General features: G+C 38.4%; 1 protein-coding gene across 6 annotated transcripts in view; it reads left to right on the top strand.

Annotated features, from left to right (window-relative positions):
- The window catches only part of CREB5 (cAMP responsive element binding protein 5), a 295,632-nt gene that overhangs the window by 256,301 nt on the left and 14,511 nt on the right, over positions 1 to 24,820 (top strand). For all 6 annotated transcript variants that reach the window (XM_060782012.2, XM_067470242.1, XM_060782013.2 and 3 more), the window contains one exon: positions 22,158 to 22,481. In XM_060782012.2, the coding sequence (XP_060637995.2) occupies positions 22,158 to 22,481 (324 nt within the window). The remainder of the gene's footprint in view (positions 1 to 22,157; positions 22,482 to 24,820) is intronic.

Here is a 24,820-nt window from a genome sequence, read left to right as displayed (position 1 = left end):
ATAAATCTCAAATTTTCTGTGCAGGAATTATCTGCAGGAATATTATTTTCTTTGTATGAAATGCTATTTCCAGAGCAAATGCCCAGAATAAGTTGTAACTTGCAAAAATTCTCATTGGTCCTCAATACTTCTCTTCACAATTTTAAAACATTTTAAAACATGTTTTTTAACCATTTTTTGAATATTCTTTCCATATATTTATAATGGAATGTATGAAAACATAAGACCACATAAAACAAGGTATCAGAGAGAAATGCTCATTTCTATGGATCTGTGTGTTGTTTGGATAAAACCTCAATTTCAAAAACGAAGTATCTTGCTTTAGAGAAATTTCAAAGTTTTTTTTACCTCTTTTGTAAAGCAATTAGAACCAATGGGTTCTTGTGAGTTTTCCAGGCTGTATGGCCATGCTTCAGAAGCATTCTCTCCTGATGTTTCACTTGCATCTATGGCAGGCATTGTCAGAGGTTGTGAGGTTTGTTGGATAATAGGAAAATGGGGTTTATATATCTGTGGAATATCCAGGGTGGGAGAAAGAACTCTTGTTTATTTGTGGTAGGTGTAAATATTGCAATTGACCACCTTGATAAGCATTTCATAGCCTAGTAGTTTCAAGGTCTGTCCTCTTACTGCCTGGGGGAATCCTTTGTTGGGAAGGGATTAGCTGGCCCTGATCGTTTCTTGCCTGGAATTCCCCTGTTTTGGAGTGTTGCTCTTTATTTACTATTATGATTTTAGAGTTTCTTAATACTGTTTGTTCATTTTCATGGTTTCTTCCTTTCTGTTGAAATTGTCCACATGCTTGTGGATTTCAGTGGCTTTTCTGTGCAGTCTGACATGGTGGTTGTTAGAGTGATCCAGCATTTCTGTGTTATCAAATAATATACTGTGCCCAGGTTGGTTCATCAGATGCTCTGCTATGGCTGACTCCTCTGAACTAAAGTGAGTTTTGCCAAAGCTCTGGAACCCAATTTTAAGTGCGTTTCCCTCATTTCAGTTTATTTATTTATTTGCTTCATTTATACCCCACCTTTCTCACACCCGCAAGGGGACTCAAGGCAGCTTACAACTCCAGCAAAATTCAATGCCATTTAAATATAACCATAAAACATATCTCATCAATTAAATAATTAAAACAGTTAAGCAAATAAAACACATAGAATAATAACCGTTTAAAACCACCTTTCTTCATTTCACATTTAGTATCTTACAGTTTCAGATAGAATGAACTTATCAAAGTACATTAAGATGATTTAGTAAAACCATTCATTCTTTTCTATTTGGCACACAATAATATTGCCAAGGAAACATGATGGCTTTGCATAATTTCACATGAAATGTACTTGTTTGGGTGGACATCATTGTGCATACAATAAATCAGAAAGGTGGAACTTTAAGTGAATCTTGACACTCTTTAACTCAGAGGCTGGGAAATCAACTCCAGGCCTCACACCAGTATGAGTTGTTTTTCTTAACGTAGATGGGTGTAACTTGTTGGCTGTCTTCAAAATGGCTTTTGCAAGCTATTTGTTCAGCTGTCCCCAGCCAACAACCTCATGTGTGTGGCAGAGAAATAGATTTCCCCATCATCCCTCAGATAATTGCTTTGTAGTTAGTTATTCAATTTTTCCTTGATGGTGGTGGTGGTGTGTATGTTTATATGAGAGACATTTAAATACATAACTTTGAATTATAAATGGCAGATGTAATGACGCAGTATCTCCTAGGCAGTGGTTCCCAACCTTTCTAATGCTACAACCCCTTAATACAGTTCCTCATGTTGGAGAGAACCCCCCCCCCAACATAAAATTATTTTTGTTGCTACTTCAAAACTGTTATTTTGCTACTGTTATGAATCGTAATGTAAATATCTGATATGCAGGATGTATTTTCAATCACTGGACCAAATTTGACACAATTACCCAATACACCCAAATTTGAATACTTCTTGGGGGAGGGGGGGAGGAATTGATTTTGTCATGTGGGAGTTGTAGTTGCTGGGATTAATAGTTAACCTACAATCAAAGAGCATTCTGAATTCCACCAAAAATGGAATTGAACCAAACTTGACACACAGAACTCCCATGACCAACAGAAAATACTGGAAGGGTTTGATGGCTATTGACCTTGAATTTTGGAGTTGTAGTTAATCTACATCCAGAGAACACTGTGGATTCAAACAATGATGGATCTGGACCAAACATGGCCTGAGTCCCTCTGCGGAGGTGAGAAGATCGGTATATAAAAGTTCTAAATAAATAATACATAAATAATAAATACTCAATATGCCCAAATGTGAACACTGATGGAGTTTGGGGAAAACAGACCTAAAATTTTTGGATTTGTAGTTGCTGGGATTTATAGTTCACCTACAATTAAAGAGCATTCTGAATTCCACCAATGATAGAATCTCCCCCCCCCCCCCCCATGACCAACAGAAAATACTATTTTTTTTCTGATGGTCTTTGGTGACCCCTCTGACACCCCCGCCTTGTGACCCTCCCAGGGATCCTGACCCCTAGGTTGAAAAACACTATCCTAAGGTGTGACCCCATGGATGTAAATGTATTTTATGTAGAAGATAAATTCTTCAGATATCACTTGATGTTCACTTCCATTTTCAACATTACATGCTTACAAATGCTACAAGGGCAATATAGAACATTATCATCCAGGAATTCAGCTTTAAAATATTTAACCTAAAAACCTTGCAATTTACTGGGGAGAGAATAATTATTGTCCAGCATTTGAAAGAGACCATACCTGATTCTGATGGTTGTAGAATTTATACATGTTACTTTTAGGACTACCATGTTCCCCCTGGCTGTGCTGGTAAGGGACTTGGAGAGTTATGGAAGTCATTTTTCAAAGCATATGATACACAAACCTTAACACCAGCCATATTCAATTACCTGGATTCTTTGAAGTATAAGCGGATGAAAGCTGGTTTTCCTACTCATCCCAAACTCCATGAACCCAATCATGCCCATGCATTGAATCCTTCTAGCTCATTGAAAAGTTTGAGCCTCCTGAAAAGTCTCTCCCAGTAATTTTGGGGACTCTTCTCAACTGAGTGGTAAAGAGAAGGAAAGAATTGATACAACTCCATACAGAAACCTTATGAGTGGGAGAGGCATCTCAAGAGACTACTGAGAAACATAAAATTGTAGGATTAGATAGGACCACAAGGGCTATCTATCTAGTCCAGGGGTCCACAAACTTTTTAAACCGAGGGCCAGGACACAGTCCCTCAAACTGTTGGAGGGACGGATTATAATTTGGAAAAAATTTGAATGAATTCCTATGCGCACTGTACATATCTTATTTGTAGTGCAAAAAATACTTTAAAACAATACAATAATTAAAATGAACAAGTCTAACAAATATAAACTTATTAGTATTTCAATGGGAAGTGTGGCCTGCTTTTGGCTGATGAGATAGGATTGTTGTTGTTGTTGTTGTTGTTGTTGTTGTTGTTGTTTTTGTTGTGTGCTTTCAAGTCGTTTCAGACTTTGGTTGACCCTGAGCGAGGGCCGGGTAAATGACCTTGGAGGGCCATATCCGGGCCCCGGGCCTTAGTTTGAGGACCCCTGATCTAGTCCAATTCCTGTCATGCAGGCACACTGCCAAAGTACTCCTGAAATAGTCAGGGTACCTTATGTGGGAATGTAATTTTTTTGCTCTCTAGTTCTTTTCAGGACTGAATCAGTTTGCATTTGTATCATTTTGTATTAATGTAACTGGAATGTATTTCTATTGAGCGATAGTATGATCATCATACCCATGGGGAATATGTACCCAGACTTTGTGTGGACATGCAAAACCATGGATAAAAGTGAACCGTATTGAAACAAAAGTCTTCTGTGCCAAAAATATCATAGTGTCATATTTTTTTGAAAGCAAATACATGAAACCATGCTTATTGTCCTGCTAAATTGGGGTTATACTATATGCTAACAGACATACAGTGGAAGTGAATGTAAAAGGCAAAAGGTTACATTCACACAATTACATTATGTATCTAAGAGCATTTCATTCAGTATGTCATTAAAACACCATTGGAAGATTTGTTTTTGGAAGTTATCAGAAATAAGTTTGCAAATCTGTCATGAGACTGGATCAGTCTTATGCATATTTACCCTACTGGATTAAATGATATTTGTGGAGTTTGTTCCAAAAAGTACCATTTCTTAAATGAAAAATGAGTTATAGGTGGAAGCACTTTGTTAACTAGAAATACAATAAACCATCTAAATACAACACCAAAATACAATAAACCATCAAAATACAATATCATCAAAATGTATTGAATCACATTTTGGGGCTTGTTTTTTTTGTTTTGTTTTTTGTTTTTTGTTTTTTTTGTATTTCTGTAACATTTGTTCGGATGGATGTGATACCTTTTGGAAACAAACTCTACATTTACTGTCAGGTAGCCGTAGACTGAGCCATGATGGCACAGTGGGTTTAATCACTAAGCTGCAGAACTTGCTGATCAGAAGGTCAGCCATTCAAATCCATGGACAGGATGAGCTCCTGTTGTTAGCCCCAGCTTCAGCCAACCTAGCAGTTTAAAAACATGCAAATGTGAGTAGAGCAATTGAAACCACTTCGACAGGAAGGTAAGCGCTCCATACAGTCATACTGGCCACATGACCTAGGAAGTGTCTATGGACAATGCCAGCTCTTTGGCTTAGAAATGGAGATGAACACTACCCCCAGAGTCGGACATGACTAGACTTGAGCCTCACTGTGACTAGACTTAATATCAAGGGGAAAGCTTTACCTTTACCTTTTAGCCATAGACCAGTAGCTCCAGGGTCTGCCAAAATGTTTCCACTTGTGTTGCCATTGATTTATAAAATAAGAACACGCTGTACAAGTCAATATTGAGAAATGTTGCCTGTTCTATGAAAATGCATGCAGATTGTAATCCATTTTTCTATGGCGTGGCACAGTAATTTCAATTAAAGGTTCAATTCTATAAATGTATATTTCCAAAGGTATTTTATTTGCTTTAAAAATACAAAACCAGAAAGCTTTGTGCCAAAGTATTTGCTCTCTGCCATGCTGTCTGTTTACCAATTTGCATAAATTAGAGACAATCTAATTTATGATATACCTATTTGAGTAGTTAAGAACAGGTATAAATGCCTATTCATTTGAAAGAATGAGTAAAATTTTGGTCCTTGGCTTAGCAAAATGAGTATATCACATTTTCATATTTTTTTCTGAAAGGAAAAAAATGATCCATATTTCCCTTCATAACGGGCTGCTGAAAATGTAAAATGTTCACAACTAAAATTGACAGGAGAGGGGACTGGCATTACTGTTACCTCCATATTTATTCTTCTTTCAAGTAATCTTGGCTGAGAAAAATTGGACTCCAAGTAATTTCTTGAACTTCTGCTCAGATGTTAAGAATGTGAACCACATTGACTTCAGAACAGACAGTATAACATTCCAAAATACAAGGCACGTCAGTGATGAAAACATCATGAATAATTTCCCTTTGACACAACTGTACCCCTGAGAGATTGAAGACAAATGGTAACCATAGCCTCTGCCACAAGTCCTTGGCAGCTCTGCCTCTTCGCACCGTCACTACCTTGGGGGGATGTCTACAAGGGGAGTCTTGAAAATATGCATATGCTCTCCTCATTATAACTCGTATTATGCAATGCTCAAAGATTTCCACATCCTGAACCCTCCAGAAGAATTGGGAGACAAATCTTACCAGCACATGAAATAAAGGAAATATTTTATCCTTTGTTCCTGGCACCAAAATATCTTGACCATACCCTAATGGGGGCTGATACTGGGCATCAGAGAAGGCCACATTGTGCTGGTTATGTCCTATAAAGTCTTTTAGTCCAAATTATGTGAAGAACCACAGTCCAGCATATGGGTATGCGGATATTTTAAGATCTTCTGTTGAAGTTGTTCTGCCTATCCACTTTATCACATGTACATCTGGTGGGAACATGAGAGAGGATCTTCTTGGTTCTAGAACTTCCTTCCTAGAGAGATCAGATGGACACCCTTCCTCCTATCCTTTCATAGGCAGGAGAAGATCCGTTTGATTAAGCAGCCCTTTGATGACTGATTGCTTAGCGTTGGGAAACCTTCCAGAATGTATATATTATTATTTGTTGTGTTGTTTGTTTGTTGTTTTAATAATGATCATGTCTAGCTGTTCATAATTCTGTAGTTAGTTTCTTTTGTGGGGGAATATGATTTTTGAAATAGGATCTCGATAAAATAAACAAACAAACACATAAGGAAGAGGAGAAGGTGGCAATAGCTTCGGGATGTAAATCAAAATATCCAGCATAAAGCAGTGAGGTGGCCACACTGACTGTGTTGGGTGCTGTGTTGTTGTTGTAGTCAACCTTTACTCATGGCAATCCTATAACAGGGCTTTCATAGCTAAATTCATTCAAAGGAAGGTTGCCATGGTCTCTTTCCAAGATTGGGAGAGTGTGACCATGCCCAAGATTATTCAGTGAGTTTCTATGCTTGAGGCAGGATTTGATTCTGGTCTTGAGAGTTCTAGTCCATCATGTTAGCTTTTAGGGTGCTGTGTGATCTCAAATTGCTGCAATACAATCCTTGCATACAGTTAGTGCCCCCAGTTGTTCTGCCACTGCCACGCAGCACAGTCTAGTAATGGCACATTGCTCTCGAATGGCCATGCACTTTCCAAGTATGCTCCGATGTGCACAAAAGGACTTATTGGATGAAACAGCCATATGGCAGTTGCAGTTTGCCTACACATGGTGTACATATTGTGTGAGATGATTGTGAGTTACATCTGGGAATGGTCCAGCTGTACTTTTTCTTTTTTTCCTTTCCCCCTTGCCCCGCCTTCCTTCTTGACTTAAAGAGCCTCACTGTGACAAACTTTGAGAACGTGCGCAATGGAGTCATTAATGAATCCATTTTGAAAAGTCAGTGCCCTTCAATTAGCCTGAATGGAGTGAAGCAGATGGGATTCTTATCCTCAAGAGAGGCTATTGAAAGAGATCACAAGAAATACCACATTGGGCTGATTTATATGAGTAATTATAAGCTTCATTTGCACAAAACTATTCAATATGGTTGGAGTGAGAAAAGGAAGAATTTGTAAAATGTTGTTGATATGCGTCTTCAGTAATAATAGAATCATGTGTCATGCAGACTCTTGGTTCATAGTAATTTGGAAGACAAATCCCATAGAGAAATATGGGCTGCTGAGAGACACACAGAGAACAAGAGAGATCACAGGATGAACCAATCAACCTTCCAGGTTATCTTTAGTAAAATATTTTAAGAACATCTGTAGTGGAAATGCAAAGAACTGTTCAAACTTATTCTTGCTGCAAACTGGGGGGGGGGGGGGATAATCAGTGCTTACAAACACATTTTTTAAAAGTAGTTTGTTACATCCGTTATAGAGAAAATGAATTGCCTTAGTTATTGCCATTACTTCATCTTTCCAACTTGTTTTGTTATTTTTTTAAAGAGGCAATACCCTTACAATGGCATACATTGAAATCAAAATGCCTTTAACTGTCCTTTAAATATACTTTTGAAAACAATTAGAAAATATTATGAGTTGCAGAATCAACACGTTTTGCTCCCACTCATAGAATTGCTTTTGAAATGTGATTTTATTACACCCCAATCTCTCACTCCTAAAGCAGTTTGGTGCAAGTTTTAAGCTCTAAATTTCAGCCAGGCTAGCTGGAAGATTTCTTCTTCCAAAGCAGATTTTCATATACAACCCATGTATGAGTTCAAGACTTAAAATGAATCAAGTGATATGCAGAATTGTAAAGAAAAAAAAATCTCCTGAGAGATTTGGAAATGTCCTTATATAGCTTCATTTAAAAATACAAATAAAATAAAATCTGTGTCAACATTTTTTAAAGGATTGAAAAATACTATCTATGTCAACAAATAGTTTTAAAGGATTCAAATGAGGACATCTTGATTTACATGTGATCAAAATTTGGATGTTTTAAGTTAAAATAACATTGTTATCAATAATAGTGACTTTTTATTTCAAAATTTGCAGTGCAGTTATATTTCAAAAACAATGTAAGAGAAAAGTTACTTCATTAGTCAATATGTAACTGTAATGTAGTTTTAATAAGGGTTACCACAAGTTGGAAATGACTTAAAAGCACATAACAACTACAGTACTGCAAGAGAGGTTAGAAAGTTATTTGTCTGAACTATTACATGTTTTATATTAGCAGGAGACAATTTATTCCCAGTTGTTAAAAATGCAGAATGAAAAGGATTCCTTTACCCAAACTGATACCAGCCATGCTGTGTATATTTCTTTTAAAGTCTTTGACATTGAATCCTCCCAAAGTTAGCTTTCTTATTTACATGGTTGTTTTAAAGCCGTGGTTCCCAACCTTTTTTGAGCAGGAACCACTTTGACCAGGAATCACTTGACCAGGGATAATTTGACCAGGGACCACTTTGACCAGGGACCACTCTCCAACATTACTATCAAAAAGGTCACAAACCAGTTTTTGGTAAACTTTGCTTATTTGAGGTGCCGATTTAGAAAACTGCATTGGACAGACCACATCAGATGTAGTTTCTGATACAAAATATATGCCATCCAGTAGTTACCATCTGCTTGCCCCAATAAAGCCATATTTAATAATCTAGAGCTGATGTGGTAGTAGTAATCTTTCATGGGTAGTCAGCCTCTCCCCTCTCGACATCCTCATTGCCTCGGTCCTATAAGAGGTTTTGCAAGACCAGTCACTCTTGTTGCCATGTGGTTTCAAGGCAACGGTGTAGGAATGATGAGGCTGCAGACCATATTTTTGTTCTTGTGGACCACTGGTGGTCCACGGACCACAGGTTGGGAACTGCTTTAGAGCTATGAGCTTAATTGTGTCATTGTAGTTCAGACGAGCTTTACCCCTCCATTACCCTGGGGCTGCATAATTCTAGCATCACATTGAACTTGGAGAAGATCAGCACTGATAAAAAAATCTGGAAGAATTTAAAAATATTTTGAAACATCTAAAGAAAATAAATAATTTGGAAAGACCTGAAAAAATGCCACTTCCCAGATCCCCTCCCATATACTTTCCATAGAAGTTATCCCACTCTCATTTGAAATATGGGTGGTTATAGGTTACTTTTCAGAAATAATAACTTCACTAGAACTCTGTCCAAAAGCAGGGACATTTTACTTTTTTAGCATCTTAATCAACCTTCAAAGTTCTTCCACTCTTAGGCTGTTCCACGTTGAAGACCTATGTTAAAAAACAGACATTGACATACTGTGAGTACAACAGGGTTGCAAAGACTTTGTCCTTTTCTTTCAGCCACATTTTTCTAAATACCAGGCTGCAGAAACTGGCACAAAATGCCCTGTGGTTGCACCCTTAAGTCTTCCACCGATAAATAAGTAGACTAATCAAAGTAATAAACAGATCGTACTTTCCCTGCTGCCAGCTGGAACATCATCAAAATATGTAATAAATTATATCTTAGGGCTTTAACCGCAGGAGGGAAAATAAGGAGAAATGAATTAGCCACCTCAACCTCCACCCAACTCCCTTGTTTGGTTTGTTTGGCCCCCCACCTTCTCTATGAGCTCTGCCTCTCCCACAACTTGTCTTCTACAAGTTGGAAGTCTTCCAAGGAGAAGTAGCAGTAGTACAGGAACTTACTTGGCTGTGCAGATAATAGATTATTAAGCTTCTAGACTGTGGAAAGATGCAAACATTCTATGGGAAGGAGAAATCTCCTGTTCAACCAGCAAGGCACATTCAGATCTTAGTCCACCAAATTTTAAGTGCACAAGATACTTGTTAAAAATGAATGTGGTGTGTGATGTGGTCTCCTGACTTAATGCTGCTATCTGTCTGACTGTCTGTCTCTATCTATCTATCTATCTATCTATCTATCTATCTATCTATCTTTGCTTTCATGCCAAACAGCTTTGCTTTAATGCCAAACTATACACCCCAAACCGAGTATACTGATAGCGATGTACAGATACACACACACACACACAATGTGAGCTGGAATCTGTGCCAGTGATCTCCGTATAATTAGTATAGCCCTTTGGTTGATAACTGTTGTCAGTTTTTCTAGCCCTGAATGGAAGGGGCACTGTATTTCCAGGTCTAATTATTGGCCTAAGGTAAAACTCAGTACTTGTACTAAGGAAAGACTGAATCACAGTTGTTCCTAACATAAACTATATTAGCTACATCAGCATCTGTACAGCACACTTGCAGTTCTCCAGATTATATTTTGTTACTTGCTTTTCTAGCTTGATAGTGCCTTCCTGGCTGAACAGAAAATCTCTCCTTCCTCCAGATGAGGTTGTAGGGATGTAAATATAATACATATAATAACAGCAGAAAACATGGCCACAGTTTTGTTACTCTCCTCTTCATAGGTTTAACATGAGGCCAAGATCCAAGGATCAGACAACCCGCTTTTTTTAAATAGATCCATGAACATCCCACTTGGCTGCTGTCATTCCATAGAATGGTATTGTGGATTCCATATGGGTGTCAACCATGGTGCCGTTTCATTGCCAACTAGAAATTAGGCAAGTCAAAAGGTGTCTGACCGAAGTCTGCCTGTGTTAGTCTTCCAAGGTCCCTTAAGAAGACCACATACCAAAATAGGGGACAGAAGTAGGATATGCACACAGCTCTGCCATTGCAAAGCAGGTCTTGACTCTGTGACATCCTGGCAAAACTGTGACAAAGAAAGCATTTATCAAATAAACAACCTTATACAACTTGGGTAGCATTGGACCAGGCAACCAAGCTATCCTGAAACATAGAGTGGGTTGGGAGGCATCCAAAGGCAGATTGTTGGAACAGCACCTCAGGCTATTTGTTTTAACCATAAGTGAAGCTTATGTCCATCTGAGAAAAAGTCTTCTTTCCTCGAATGCTGATCAGCCATTTCCTATGGTTTGCAAAAAAAAAAAAAAAGTCATGCAGGTCTCCTAGGAAGATGGTAGCTCCGAGGTGCTCACCCAGCGAATGAACTGCCACATTGAGTCAGAGCACTCCTAGTTTTTAGGATTTTCCTTTGCTTATTGTCTCTAGGCTGCTTTTTGAAGGGTTTTATGAGTTCTTCTTTAGCAATAAAAGAGATAGCATCCTTAGAGGTCTTGTAAACTTTGGCATTAGTGTAAATATTGTGTAGATGACACCAACGTCTTGCTATTTTTCTGTTCCTCAAATTATTTTTGTCAAATTTTCAAAGTTGCATTCTCTTCCTTCCTGAATTGATATTTGACATGGAATCAAAAGACAGTAAATTGGTTTGGGTGTTGTTATTTTGTAAATAGTGCATTTGTGGAGTTAAGTATATGAGCCAATTAAAGACCAATGGCAATATTTTGACATTTTTGTTTAATGTAATTTTTAGCATCCTGTTTTACACAAATACTGATTGATGCACTCATTTCAAACAAGCTGAGTATGGTTTCTCCTTAAAATGAATGGGATTAAATCTATTGACAGAATTTTACCACCTTTCATTGGCAGTCCTACCCACATCATATTACACTGTAGACTGAACAAAGTTGAAAAGGAAGATATGATACTGAAAAAAGGAAGCCATCAAATAGCATGGCTTCTCGCAAAACTATAGCTGAGCTCCTGCATCAGGTGACATATGAAAAGATTCCAAGTTTTCAGATGACACCAAATTTGGGGGAGAGAGCCAATACTCCAGAAGACAGGAGCAGAATTCAAAACAATCTTAACAGATCAGAGAGATGGGCCAAAACTAACAACAGGGACAAATGCAAAATACTCCACTTAGGCAGAAAAAATTAAATGCATAGGTACAGAATGGGGGGGGGGGGTGCCTGGCTCAATAGCAGTATGTGCGAAAAAGATCTTGGAGTCCTCATGGGCAACAAAGTAAACATGAGCCAACAATGTCATGTGGCGGCGAAAAAAGCCAATGGGAGTTTGGCCTGCATAAATAGGAGTATAGATCCAGGGAAATCATGCTATCCCTCTATTCTGCCTTGGTCAGACCACACCTGGAATACTGTGTTCAATTCTGGGCTTCGCAATTGAAGGGAGATGTTGACAAGCTGGAATGTGTCCACAGGAGGGCAACTAAAATTATCAAAGGTCTGGAGAACAAGCCCTATTAGGAGTAGCTTAAAGAGCTGGGCATGTTTAGCCTGCAGAAGAGAAGGCTGAGAGGAGACATGATGGCTATTATAAATATGTGAGGGGAAGACATAGGGAGAAGAGAGCAAGATCGTTTTCTGCTGCCCTGGAGACTAGGATGCAGAACAATGGCTTCAAACTAAGGGAAAGAAGATTCCATCTGAACATTAGGAAGAACTTCCAAACTGTGAGAGCTGTTCAGCAGTGGAACTTTCTGCCCTGGAGTGTGGTGGAGGCAGGCATGTAGCTGGGGGAGGGGGGGCTTGGGGGGGCTTCAGCCCCCCCCCCCCGAAATTATCATGGTGGTTCACGAAAAGGCCTTACTAGTGCATTATTTAAACTGTTATGTTTATTCATATCATGATCTGATCACCATACTCAATATATCCCATATGCATGGGGGTATTGGGGTAACAATACAAAAGGTTTGCTAAGGTAGACCCTCTTTCACTCAGACTCAGCCCCCCCCCCCCGAAACAAAATCAGCCCCCCCCCCCCCCCGAATCGAAATCCTGGCTACGGGCCTGGGTGGAGCTTACTTCTTTGGAGGCTTTTAAACAGAGGCTGGATGGCCATCTGTTCGGGTGCTTTGAATGATATTTTCCTGCTTCTTGGCAGGGGATTGGACTGGATGGCCCACAAGGTGTATTCAAACTCTATGATTCTATGAGTTCGTATATTTCAGAGAAAGAAACTGGCAAAACCACCTCTGAGAATTCCTTTCCTTAAAAAATTTATGAAATTCATGGAGTTGGCATAAGTCGACAGGCAACTTGACGGCACACACATCAGCAAGGTATCCCCCCCTTGCCCAATCAAACTTGAGGTTTATGGGGAAAAAATAGCATTGTTGCATAGGCCTTAATGTGGATTTCTGGGATATTCATTTTCCTCCTGAAATCATTACTCATTTTTTCTGCTTATAAGAAATTGCACTTTTCTTTTTAAAGAAAAACCTATATCCTGCCATTCTGGTGCTTGCAAGCTTCAGCAACTAACAGTAATTAAAAAGCAATAATAAAAATACGATAACATTCCAGAACAGCAACAATAATGTCATGAAAAAGACAGATGCAGCAGATGAAACATTAGATAAAAGTCATAAAACACGTGCCTGCCTAAACAAGAAAGCCTTCCCCGTGTGGCAGAATTCTTTCCAACTAGATGCCAAGCTAGCTTCCCATTCCGGTTCCTTACCAAAAAGAGTTCTGTCTGTTTCTGAAATGTCGTTAAAGATCCTCAGTTGTGTCACTGGACAGAGATGAATGATCTGTTTTATAATGTCTGTGGAATGCTCACTTTAAAAGGCAGTTCCATGTTGACTCTCTATAATAAAAAAATTAACTGGAAAAAATGCAGGATATGATTTTTCCTATGCAGCTTTTTTATCTCTCACCATACATTATACAATACAGTGGAAAGCATTGTTTGTTTTTGAAACATTCATATCCCCTCTTTAATTTTTTTTAAAAACCCACTTCCAATTATTGAAGTTAATGCAAAATAAAACACACAGAACATAATTATAATAATATGGTCAAAATAGCTTCAGTCCAATGGGACAAAAAGTTATTATACAGTTTGGGAAGCCTGATAGAATAACACTGTCTTAAACAGCCACCAAAAAGATAACAGCCAAAGACATAGTCTTATGAGCCTGTATCACATGCAAACTTTGAGACTCAGAGAAAGCTTTGATATCATAAGATTTTGTTGCCTATGCCTACTGCACCTGTGTCTCATAATTGTAGATCCAGAATTTTGAACCAAAATTCAGACTATTAATGTGGGGCAAGGCCTTAATGCAGCCTTGCCCCACTTTACTCTGAATCATCCCTGTATGGCATTTGGCTACTGCAGAAGTGATCCATAGCCATTCCACATTAAGTGGTCAGTGTAGATGTGCTCCACTCTACATTTCATTACAGTAATACTTACTAGAATAGAGTCTCGCGTATCCAACCTTTGCTCATCTAACGTTCTGTATTACCCAACACTGTCTGCCTCCCGCCCGGATCCACAGCTGTTTCAATACATTGTGATGTTATGATGCTAAATTCATAAATACAGCAATTACTACAAAATGTTACCGTGTATTGATTTGCTTTTTCTGTTGATTGGTTGTAAAACATGATGTTTTGGTGCTTAATTTGTAAAATCGTCATGTAATTTGACGTTTAATAGGCTTTTCCTTAATCCCTCCTTATTATCCAACATTTTCGCTTATCCAACGTTCCGCCAGCCTGTTTATGTTGGATAAGTGAGACTCTGCTGTCTACTATATATAAAACTACCCAACATACATCCTCATAGCAATCCTCACAATAGCAAATAACGTTCCTCATAATTACTATGCCTATACAGTAGGCCCTCCACTTTTGCGAGGTTAGGTTGCATGACTGAGAATTTAAAAAACTTTTTTTTTCCCAGGGAGAAAACCACTGAAAATTTCTGGCTATTCTAAGCTTGACACGGTAGGCAATTTCCAATGGAAGCTGGTCATAGAGTCATGCTGGAGGATCTAGAGATTCCCAGAGAAAATATATTCACCAAATCTGTCAATAATCAAATCCACAAAAGTTAAACCCGCAAATGTAGAAGGCTGACTGAATTGGTAATATGAGGAGGATGCCACTCACAAAGCTAAAGTCATATTTTACATTGGACAACATTGAAATGATAATGCAACATATTTTTGGATGCTATCATTTATAGGGCCTCTCATTTTTGGATGTGAGACGTGTTTGCAGCATTTCTCATTCTCCACTAAAGAGTCTGTCTCAGTCCACAGAGGCAGCCTGTCAAAAGAATTGCCAACTCCCGTGAGAATTTTCACCTCCAGCTGGAAAGAACAAGACAAAGGGCTTTACTTTTCATTGTGGTTTCCATAAATTGCGCAAAAATGTCTATATGCAAAGCTTCTGTCTTTCTCCTTTGTGAAGCAATGGCTGGGTCATGGATCAAAAAAGACACAATGCCATCCGTGCTCCTGATTTTGAAAAGTCGATAAACAAGTCAGAGGCTAGTATAATTTATCTATGCAAGTGGACCAATTTGCATTCTATTGACATCCCTACTTTAAAAAGAAATACTTCTTCCTCACCAGCAGAAGAATGCAACACTTTAATGAATGCCGGTGTGACCATATATGACTAGTAAACATTTTGTAGGATCTGTGCAACCTTCTATCACTACAGGCTGATCTAAGTATGCCGTTAAAGGGAGCCCTGGGCTGGGCAGTTACTCCAGCCGCTCTGGGACCAGATGAAGTAGAGAGCTGGGTTCTTACCAGGATTTGGATTCAGGGCAGCCAGCCCAACCTACCCCTGGGGAGAAGTGAACAAGAAGCTTGTAAAGTACACAGACCACATAGAAATGACCCCCCTGTTGACAAAAAACAGCTGCATGTCAGGTTTCTTGCAGCCTTTCTTGATTTGCAATCTCAAATAAATAGACATTGTTGAAGGGTCTATGGAGAGAAAGCAGAAAAATGTATTCTTCAGGGAGATAACTTTGTTGTAGCTCACAAACACATGCATACACTCATCTCAGGCAGGATGCTCTTTCAGGCCCATTGAGATCTTTTTCACCCTGACACTTTGGGGGAGCAGCAGGGGGACGGGGGGGGGGGATGATGGTGGCAGGCTTGAGAAATAAGGCCATTTATAATGGCAAATGGTGCAGTTCACCATCAAAGTAGACTCATTTGGACAAACAGTGCGTGGGCACATTTACAGACTAATAGTCACCATTTATGAAATTCTGGCAAATAGAGGTTTGTGGGAGTTTTATATTTGGGCTGAATAAACACTCTTAGTATAACATGTTACTGGCTTCTGACCAAAATAATGGTAGTTGCCCAACCCATTTCATTCAGTGGATTTTACTCTGGAAAAAAAATGCCGTACTTGAAAAAGACTTACTTTGGTGTATTTTCCTATATCATCCTTTGGTGTATTTCATCCGCTGTCTATCACATCTAGAAGAGCATATAATTTCACATGTTTTAAAAAATGGCATGGTAGAAGAAACCCTCCATTTTTGTGTACAGCAAGGAAAACCATCAGAAAAGCTGGATTTTGGTTTTTAAAATGGAGGTAAGGGTGAATTACAACTTCTTGATTGCCGGTTTGCTTCGTTTCATTTTGGTTCTTTTGGAATTGCAGTGCTTCCTTTCTTGGGACAATTCATTTGGTATATATTTACTTATTTGAATGGCAAGAGTGAAGACATTAAAATTAATTGGTTTTTTAGTTTGGAGAAAGTGATTCATTAGCTCAGATAGTTTTCATACAGCAAAATTGTGATCTGCCTCAGCCAAGTGGATGTCTCTCTCAAAAGAAGTTTAATTTCAGCTGGGTCAGGAGGAAAAGCTGTAGGTTTAAACATATTACAGTTCAGTTAGTTGTGTTGACTTGAATAGATACTGGCTGGTATAGATCAGTGCAAGATCTAAATGAAACAAAACTCCAATTATAGTCAAGTCACTTTAGAGCAATCCTTCTGATGGGATTGATAGCATCATATTGGTTTCTACATACATTGTTGAAAATATATAGGACTGTGTTATTCTAACAAAATCAGATCTCAGTATGTCTTCCATTCATTGAGAATTATACCAGCGACAACTATCATGGTTCAGTGCTAAGGAACTTGTAGTTTGGTGAGATATTTACCCTTCTCTGTCAGAGAGCTCTGAAGTAACAAACTACAAATCCCAAGATTGCATAGGCTGGAGCCATGATGGTGTCCAACTTCTGTAATTCTGCAGTGTGGGTGGTCTGAAAGTCCAGGATACCCTCTGGTTTGTTTTCTGTTTTTAAAAGCTACCATCTGTTCATATTTTCCATTCAAAATCTGGAATATCAGTATACAGAGGGATCTTGTAGCACTTTAGAGAATAAAGCTCATTTGAGGTAGTAGAGTCAGTCTACGGAAGCTTATGCTACTAATTCCATTCTCTCCATTAGTCTTTAAGGTGCTGCATGATCCCTTTACTTGATTTTTTATTGTCATTACTTTTTTTCAATTTTTTTTTTAGAAAGCTATACAATATTGCTGAATAGGATAAGTGTTAAATCTGATGTCTTCAGGCATATTTTACTGACAATGCATGCTTTAAATTATAAGAGATGTTGCTCAATATTTGGAGGGCGCCAGGTTGGGGAAGACTGGTCCATATTTTTTGTGATCCAAGTCTCCTACATTTGGGACCTCTGCAATTCACTTGCAGCTGGGAACGGCTATTTTTTATATCATAGTTTTCTGGGAGTAATTTTTCCAAGCTCCTCCTTCCCCACTGTCTGATGTGAGCCCCGTCATAACATGGCACCAGTGTTCCAATATCTTTGCTACTTATAGTAATAATATTATTTGTGAAAAAAATAGGTTGTCATGCAAGTTTTATCTGCTACATTGTATTGTCGAAGGCTTTCATGGCTGGAATCACTAGGTTCTTGTGGTTTTTTTCGGGCTATAGGGCCATGTTCTAGAGGCATTTCTCCTGACGTTTCGCCTGCATCTATGGCAAGCATCCTCAGAGGTAGTGAGGTCTGTTGGAATTAGGACAATGGGTTTATATATCTGTGGAATGGCTGGGGTGGGGCAAAGAGCTTTTCTCTGCTGGAGCTAGGTTTCCCCTTCCTCACAACTATTTAAAGGTATAGCATCCCTGTCCTTTTTTGTGGCCTAGATAAATATATTTGGGTGTCATCAGCATGCTGATAACATGCTGCCCCATGCCTACAAATAAGCTCTCCAAGCGGTTACATGTCAATATTAAAGAGGATAGAACAGCACCTTGTGGGATGCCACATAACAGCTCATTTTTTATACCCACCAGGTACAGATAACATCTGTATCAAGCCTCCCAAGTAGAAGTAAAATGATAATAATATCATATGGAAACACAGTAGCAGGTATACTATTATGCAAAATTTCTTGCCAAGAGGAAGAAATTGTCTCTATGTAATAAATGTTTGGCCAATGTTGTGCTGTTTTTGAATGGCAATGGCTTGAAAAAGTGAGCAATCGTGCAAACAAGAGGACCTCTGGGTTAAAGTGGGAGGCAGGAGGAGATGGGAGAGATAACCTTTGTTTTTAAACATCATACAGTCCTTTAACCAGAAGAAAGAGAAATAAAATGCTATGTGTAGCTATGCAGGGGCAGCTCAACCCATTATGCAAAGTAAGCATTTGCAGTATAGTTGATTTTGCCCAGGGGCACTCTTGGGGCACTCTTGGGGGAAAATAGACCTTGACATATGCGAGTTGTAGTTACTGGGATGTATAGTTCACCTACAATCAAAGAGCATTCTGAACTCCACCAATGATGGAATTGAACCAAATATGGCACAGACAACTCCCACGATGAACAGAAAATATATATCAATGATTGGTTGGGGTAGGGGGGCAAAATACTGTTTACTTACCGTTGAAAATTATCTAGGGCCGCCTCTGTAGCTATGTATAGCTTTTTAATAGCTTTGCTCTTAAACTTTATCAACCTGTTGAGTACTTTGTATCATCGTATCATTCTGACTGCAAACAAGAACCTTGCTTGCATGCCACAAATTATCTGGATATAACTCAAATTTCATGGAATGAAGGTATTTCTTAATAAAATGCATACTGAACACAGTCGGATGATTAAGTGAAATGAAAAGAAACCAATCTAGAGCTAAAAGAGATCACTGTAGATTGAATATCTCAAACGATACTTGATGCACTCCTTTCAAAATACATTGGTAGCTTCCTTATTTCTGAACAAAAAAAAAACTAGTACTCTACAAGTAGTTATGTGAAATTAGAGTGGTATTAAAGGAAGTTGACATATATTTTACTTATTCTAACACTAAAATCCCCATGATGGAATGACAATGGAGGAAACTTCAGATTAGAATTTCCATTCAGTACTTGATTTCTTCAGTAAACTTTCATGTTCATCTCCACTGTTTAATGCTCTCAGCTACTATTTATTGGAAAAATCCATGTTCCAGCAAGATCAATCATATTAAAATAAATCCTGTTTGATATTGGAAACAAAGCAGTGTCAGATCTGGTTAGTGCTTAGTTGGGTGACCACCAACAAACACCAGGTGCTGTAGACCATGTTTCAGAGGAGGGAACATGTAAAGCCACCTCTGAGGATTCCTTGCCAAAGAAAAACTAAGAAATTCATGGGGTCACCATAAGTTGACATGCAACATAAAGAAACATTCATAAAATTCCACACATTTCAATGGCTGTACTTGAATACTGAGCATTTAGATGCTAACTTGATTTTGAGCTAACTTTGGGAAATGACTGTTGGTCAGTATCTCAATATCCTCAAAGAGCTGGCTTGGATATTTAAAGGAAACTGGATGGATGATCTGTGCTTCCTTGTTCCTTATGCTCCCAGACATCATCCAAAAGGGAGACATGCATATCCACAAACAGAGGCAACCTTAAAAAGGTGCTAAAATATCCTTTTACAAAAGCACTCCAGATTATTAATGCTTTTTCATGCTCTTTGCTAGAGGTAATTAAAAATAAATTTGAAAACAGTTCAACACAGTTTAACATGTAAACACATTATACCTTTTTTTAAAAGAATATATTACAATAGTCTCTCAGTGGGACTTCAGTATAAACAAAAATGACAAAATAGAAAAGAAGGAAAACATGGAAAATATTTTTAATCTATTTAAAGCCTTTGTGTATGTGTAAGTGTGCATCTGGTTTCCCCCCGCAGTGTCACTTCTTTAGACTTTCAAGGAATTGGTGTTTGATGTGTTGCATTTATCCTTAAAGACAAGATGATTTTTCCTTCCTCCTTTAAAGCAGAAAGTGACAGTTCTTGTTGAATAATAAATTAAAAATGAATGTTAACATTTATTTTGATTGTAATTTTATAGTAATTAAAAGTTGCAGACTTCTGAGTGCCTCTTAAAAATAATACTCATCATTCTGTTTTTATTGTTGTACTTTTTTAGAAGATCAACATGATAACTCTTCAGATTTTTAGGATACAGGATAACCAACATCACAATCAAGTAAACTTGACTCGGACCCAACTATTTTCTAAAATTGAAGTGCTATTTCCCAACCTCCAAAATTATATGAGAAAAAAAAAGTTTTAGCATTCCCAAAAATGGTTTAGTAGATTGACTTAGACATTTATGTCCTACCAAGGTTCATGTGCTATAGCTTCTTTTATTTGCCACATTTCACACACTGTAAAATAAATTATAGTATTATGGTGGCATACTACAAAACGAATTGCAATAGGAAGCAATAACATAAACACTTAGATGTTAGAACAGGCATGGACAAACTTTGGGCCTCCGAGTGTTTTGAACTTCAACTCCCACAATTCCTAACAGCCAGTATGCTGTTAGGAATTGTGGGAGTTGAAGTCCAAATTATCTGGTGCAGTGGTTCACAAAATGTGGGTCCCCTGATGTTTTGGCCTTCAGCTCCCAGAAATCCTAACTGCTAGTAAACTGGCTGGGATTTCTGGGAGTTGTAGGCCAAAACACCCGGGGACCCACAGGTTGAGAACCGCTGACTTGGAGGGTCAAAGTTTGCCCATGCCTGTGTTAGAACATAAATGGGAATCACATGGCCTTCTAGATGTTCATGAACTAAAATGCTCAGCATCTTTCTCAGTGTCCTGGTTAAGATTTCTGGGAGTTGCCCTCCAACACAATCTGATTCCCATCCCTGAAGTAACCAGATGGCGAACCTATTTAACATTTTTGTCTGAGCTTTAAAGCAACGGTCCAATACGCTGATCCTATCAGGGGATAGAAATTGTTGCCTTGAAATCAAGACTAAAACGCAGAGCAAATTCAGTATCCCACTGACATCTGAGCCTCTAGTGGCTCATATAATTGTACTAAATACCCATGGAAATCCCTTAGTTAAAGTTTGTTTCTGAGTCACTCTTTGACGTTGCTGTACTCAATGGATTTTAACAACTTGGCTTGTTTCAATTTCTCCATTTATTTTCCAACACTTTTTTTGAGCCTTCATACTATTGGGCAAACTTTAGTACTGCTTTCTTGTCCTCCACCCACAGACAATGGTCATATCTTCAGAAGTGCTATATGTAAATCTTTCCCTTTTGATGGCAACCAGAAATGTGAAGAGAGAGAGATCCAGCCTTTTATTTAAAAAATAACTGTTTCTTTTGCACTACTATCAGCCAGAACTAAAAGACTGTATAGTGTTGGATCTTAATTTTGTGCCAATATTTGTTCTATTTTGCGGTTGTGCTAGAAAATGCATTATAAAATTGAAAATGTGTCGAGATGAGAATATAAACATTTTTTTTCCTCTTTATAATCAAATATGTGAAGCTTGCCTTAAAAATGCAAGAGACTTCTTCAATCAGGTGCTTCACCTTAGCCAGCCAAGGTGAAGCAATTTAATATACTATTGGTGCCATTGTTATTGTATGTCTTCAAGACCTTTCCAACTTACGGTGACCCTAATCAAACCTATCACAAGGTTTTCTTGGCAAGTTTTATTCAGAGGAGATTTACTACTGCCTTCCTTTGTAGCCATAGTTCTTAATCCAACGGTCAAACTACTGTGCTGGCTTGCTCCTGTTGGTGCCAATGACAGAGTACATTCACATGCATCATGCTTTAGTCAAAGATGACAGGAAAACATTTATTTAAGTTTTTACCCTATTTGAGAAATGAATAAATCATTGATGCATATTAAACCCAATCTATTGAAAAATGTTTAACTTTGGCGGATTTGCACCTCAGTTAAGAAAATTGGCAACGGATTGGTGTTAGGCAATCCATTACAGCCCCTCGCTGGAATTCTAATTACATATTTATTAAATATTACTCCTGAGGCTGAACTGAAACAGGAGAGAAAAATACATGGCAAGCAATGTTTGGATACAATTACACACACATGTATATATGCATGCATATAGATATGTAGTTTATTGAATATTCTTTTCTTCTTTTCTTGCAGAGGTTGAAGGCAGCATTGACTCATCATCCTGCAGGCATGTCAAATGGAAATATGAACACCATGGGCCATATGATGGAAATGATGAACTCCCGACAGGACCAGACTACCCACCACCACATGCACTCACATCCGCATCAGCATCAAACGCTTCCACCTCATCATCCGTACTCACACCAGCATCAACATCCAGCACACCATTCTCACCCTCAAGCACATCACCAGCAAAACCATCCACACCACCACTCTCACTCACACCTGCATGCGCATCCAGCACATCATCAGACCTCGCCACATCCGCCACTGCACACAAGTGGGCAAGCACAGGTAGACCTTTCTCAAAACCTATTACTTGCAAATGGGGATTTAGCAGGGAAATGTTCAAATGTAGATTATGTAAATTGCAATTTCCTCAGGTCCTTTGTGTAGTCCTACTGATATTTTTACATATTTAACCAGTTTGTGTTTTGCAAAGTTATAATTGAAAGCTTGTAAATATCTTTTAGCTTCCCATCACTAGGGAGAAACAGCAAGCATCATATTTTAATTTTTAAAATTATATACAAGACAAGTTGTACAACCACAAATATGTGTGTGTGTGCGTGCTCATGCAAACAAAAATAGTTTTATTGATGGGGAAAATTATGTAAAACTACAGACTGTAAGGGGGGAAATCCATCAAAACTGGTTACATTAAGAAATCCATTTAACTCATATTTTGATACAGTACATTGATAAAATGAGAATACTGGTGAAATTCTGAGAAATGTAATGATAGATGTTCATGTCTACATTCAGGGTGAATGTACACTGTACACAGTGCTTCCTGGTGTGGGTGCCACTTGATATTTTCTTTTTTGCAGCAGTATAGCACTGGCCATAGTTATGCTACACAGAGTGTGGGCTAACCAAGTGTATGACTGAAAAAAATATTTAAGCACATAAACTTTCACATATGTTTGAAGGCAAAAGATGATCCTTTATGTGGTTTGTTTTCATATACCATAGCAACCTGCCTGCCCAGTACCATAAAACATTTTATGGTGAGAATCAGTCAAATAGAAAAACATTGCTTTCAGTTAAGATATTTTCAAAGGAAAGCTGAATGTAGTACCATTCACCAAACCAGCATCTGGAACAAAACTAGGCAGCTGCTCTTGGTTTCTGTAGTATAAACCAAACTAAATATTAGATATAACATTGCTGAAGTGAATGTGAAAAAAATACAGCAAGCTTGCATGAATCATTTTCTCTAGAATATAACCAGGATTTAAAACATATTACACATCTCATATATAATGAAATTTAACAGCTCAACCATTGGTGTTAGAACACTGATTCCCAACCTGTGATCCGTGGACCACCAGTGGTCTGCAAGAACTAAAACATGGTCCATGGTTTCACTGTTACTACACCATCGCAACGAGAGTGACTGGTCTCATGAAACCCTCTTATAGTGCCAAAGCAACGGGGATATCAGGAGGGGAGAGGCTGACTACCCACAAAAGATGCAACAACAACTTTCCTGACTGCTGCTTCTGCTCCTCCTCCCTCCCCAGAGTGGAGCCGTTCCATGTGGTGCCTGGAAGCAGGGGCACCTTGGCATCTTAGTTTTTAGGCCTGTTATGGGGTTATTTGGGGAGCTGATTCAGAAAATTGCACTGGATAGACCACATCAGCTCTTGATTATTAAATATGGTTTTCTGTGGGTGAGCAGATGGCGACTACTGGATGGCATATGTTCCGTATCAGAAACTAGAGCTGGTGTGTTTTATCCAATACAATTTTCTGAATCAGCACCCCAAATAACCAAATCAAATCTAAAGTTGACCAAAAACTGATTTGTAACCCTTTTGGTACTAATGTTGGAGAGTGATCCCTGGTGAAAGTGATCCCTGGTCAAGTGGTCCCTGGTCAAAGTGGTCCCTGGTCAAAATAAGGTTGGGAACCACTGTGTTACAGAGTAATGACTGGAGTTCAGAAATAAGAAGTAATAGGATGGTAGGAAAAGGTTAACATATAAAAAGAGAATAAAGTAGCAATCCCAAGTGATAGATCTATGTGTTTGGATGAAGGAAAGTTGATGTTTGATCCATCTTATATATAACGGGAGAATATGTATCAGAAGAGATAGGCAACATGTGGTCTTCCAGGTATTGGTAAATTGCAATGTAGCCAAAGTTATTGTTCCAGTGGTGAGAGTTTATGGAGGTTGTGTATCTGAACAATTTCACCATTCTCCGTATAGAGGATGGGAATCACATAACTAATGAAATAATTAAGAAGAGCAATTAAGAATCACATGTTGGAGGGTAAAACAAAAGATACTATTTATTGGCAAGACTCACTTGCAGCAGAAAAATCCCATTGGGTTCAGTAGGATTGCTTTTATTTGACACTATATTTGGAAGAGTTATTTGTTAAAATGCATTGTTGAGTGTTGCTTAGAGGATAAATGGAAATTTTAACATCTATAGGTCAGGTAGGTTTCTGGACAACAGAACAGTTTGAATTCCTCATGGGAGCACAAAAACAATGACACTTTTTGAAGAGGGCATAGGCTCGGATAAAAGATGGTTTGAGTGAGTAATAAACATAAGGTTATTACTTTCCAAGCCCATCTATAATTCCCCTCAGTATTGGCCTCTTTTGGGGGTCAGACGGCT

Source organism: Anolis sagrei, chromosome 6, assembly GCF_037176765.1.
Source record: "Anolis sagrei isolate rAnoSag1 chromosome 6, rAnoSag1.mat, whole genome shotgun sequence".
Lineage (NCBI taxonomy): Eukaryota > Metazoa > Chordata > Lepidosauria > Squamata > Dactyloidae > Anolis > Anolis sagrei.
Note: the sequence above shows the minus strand (reverse complement) of the source record. Positions and strands in the feature narration are given on the sequence as shown.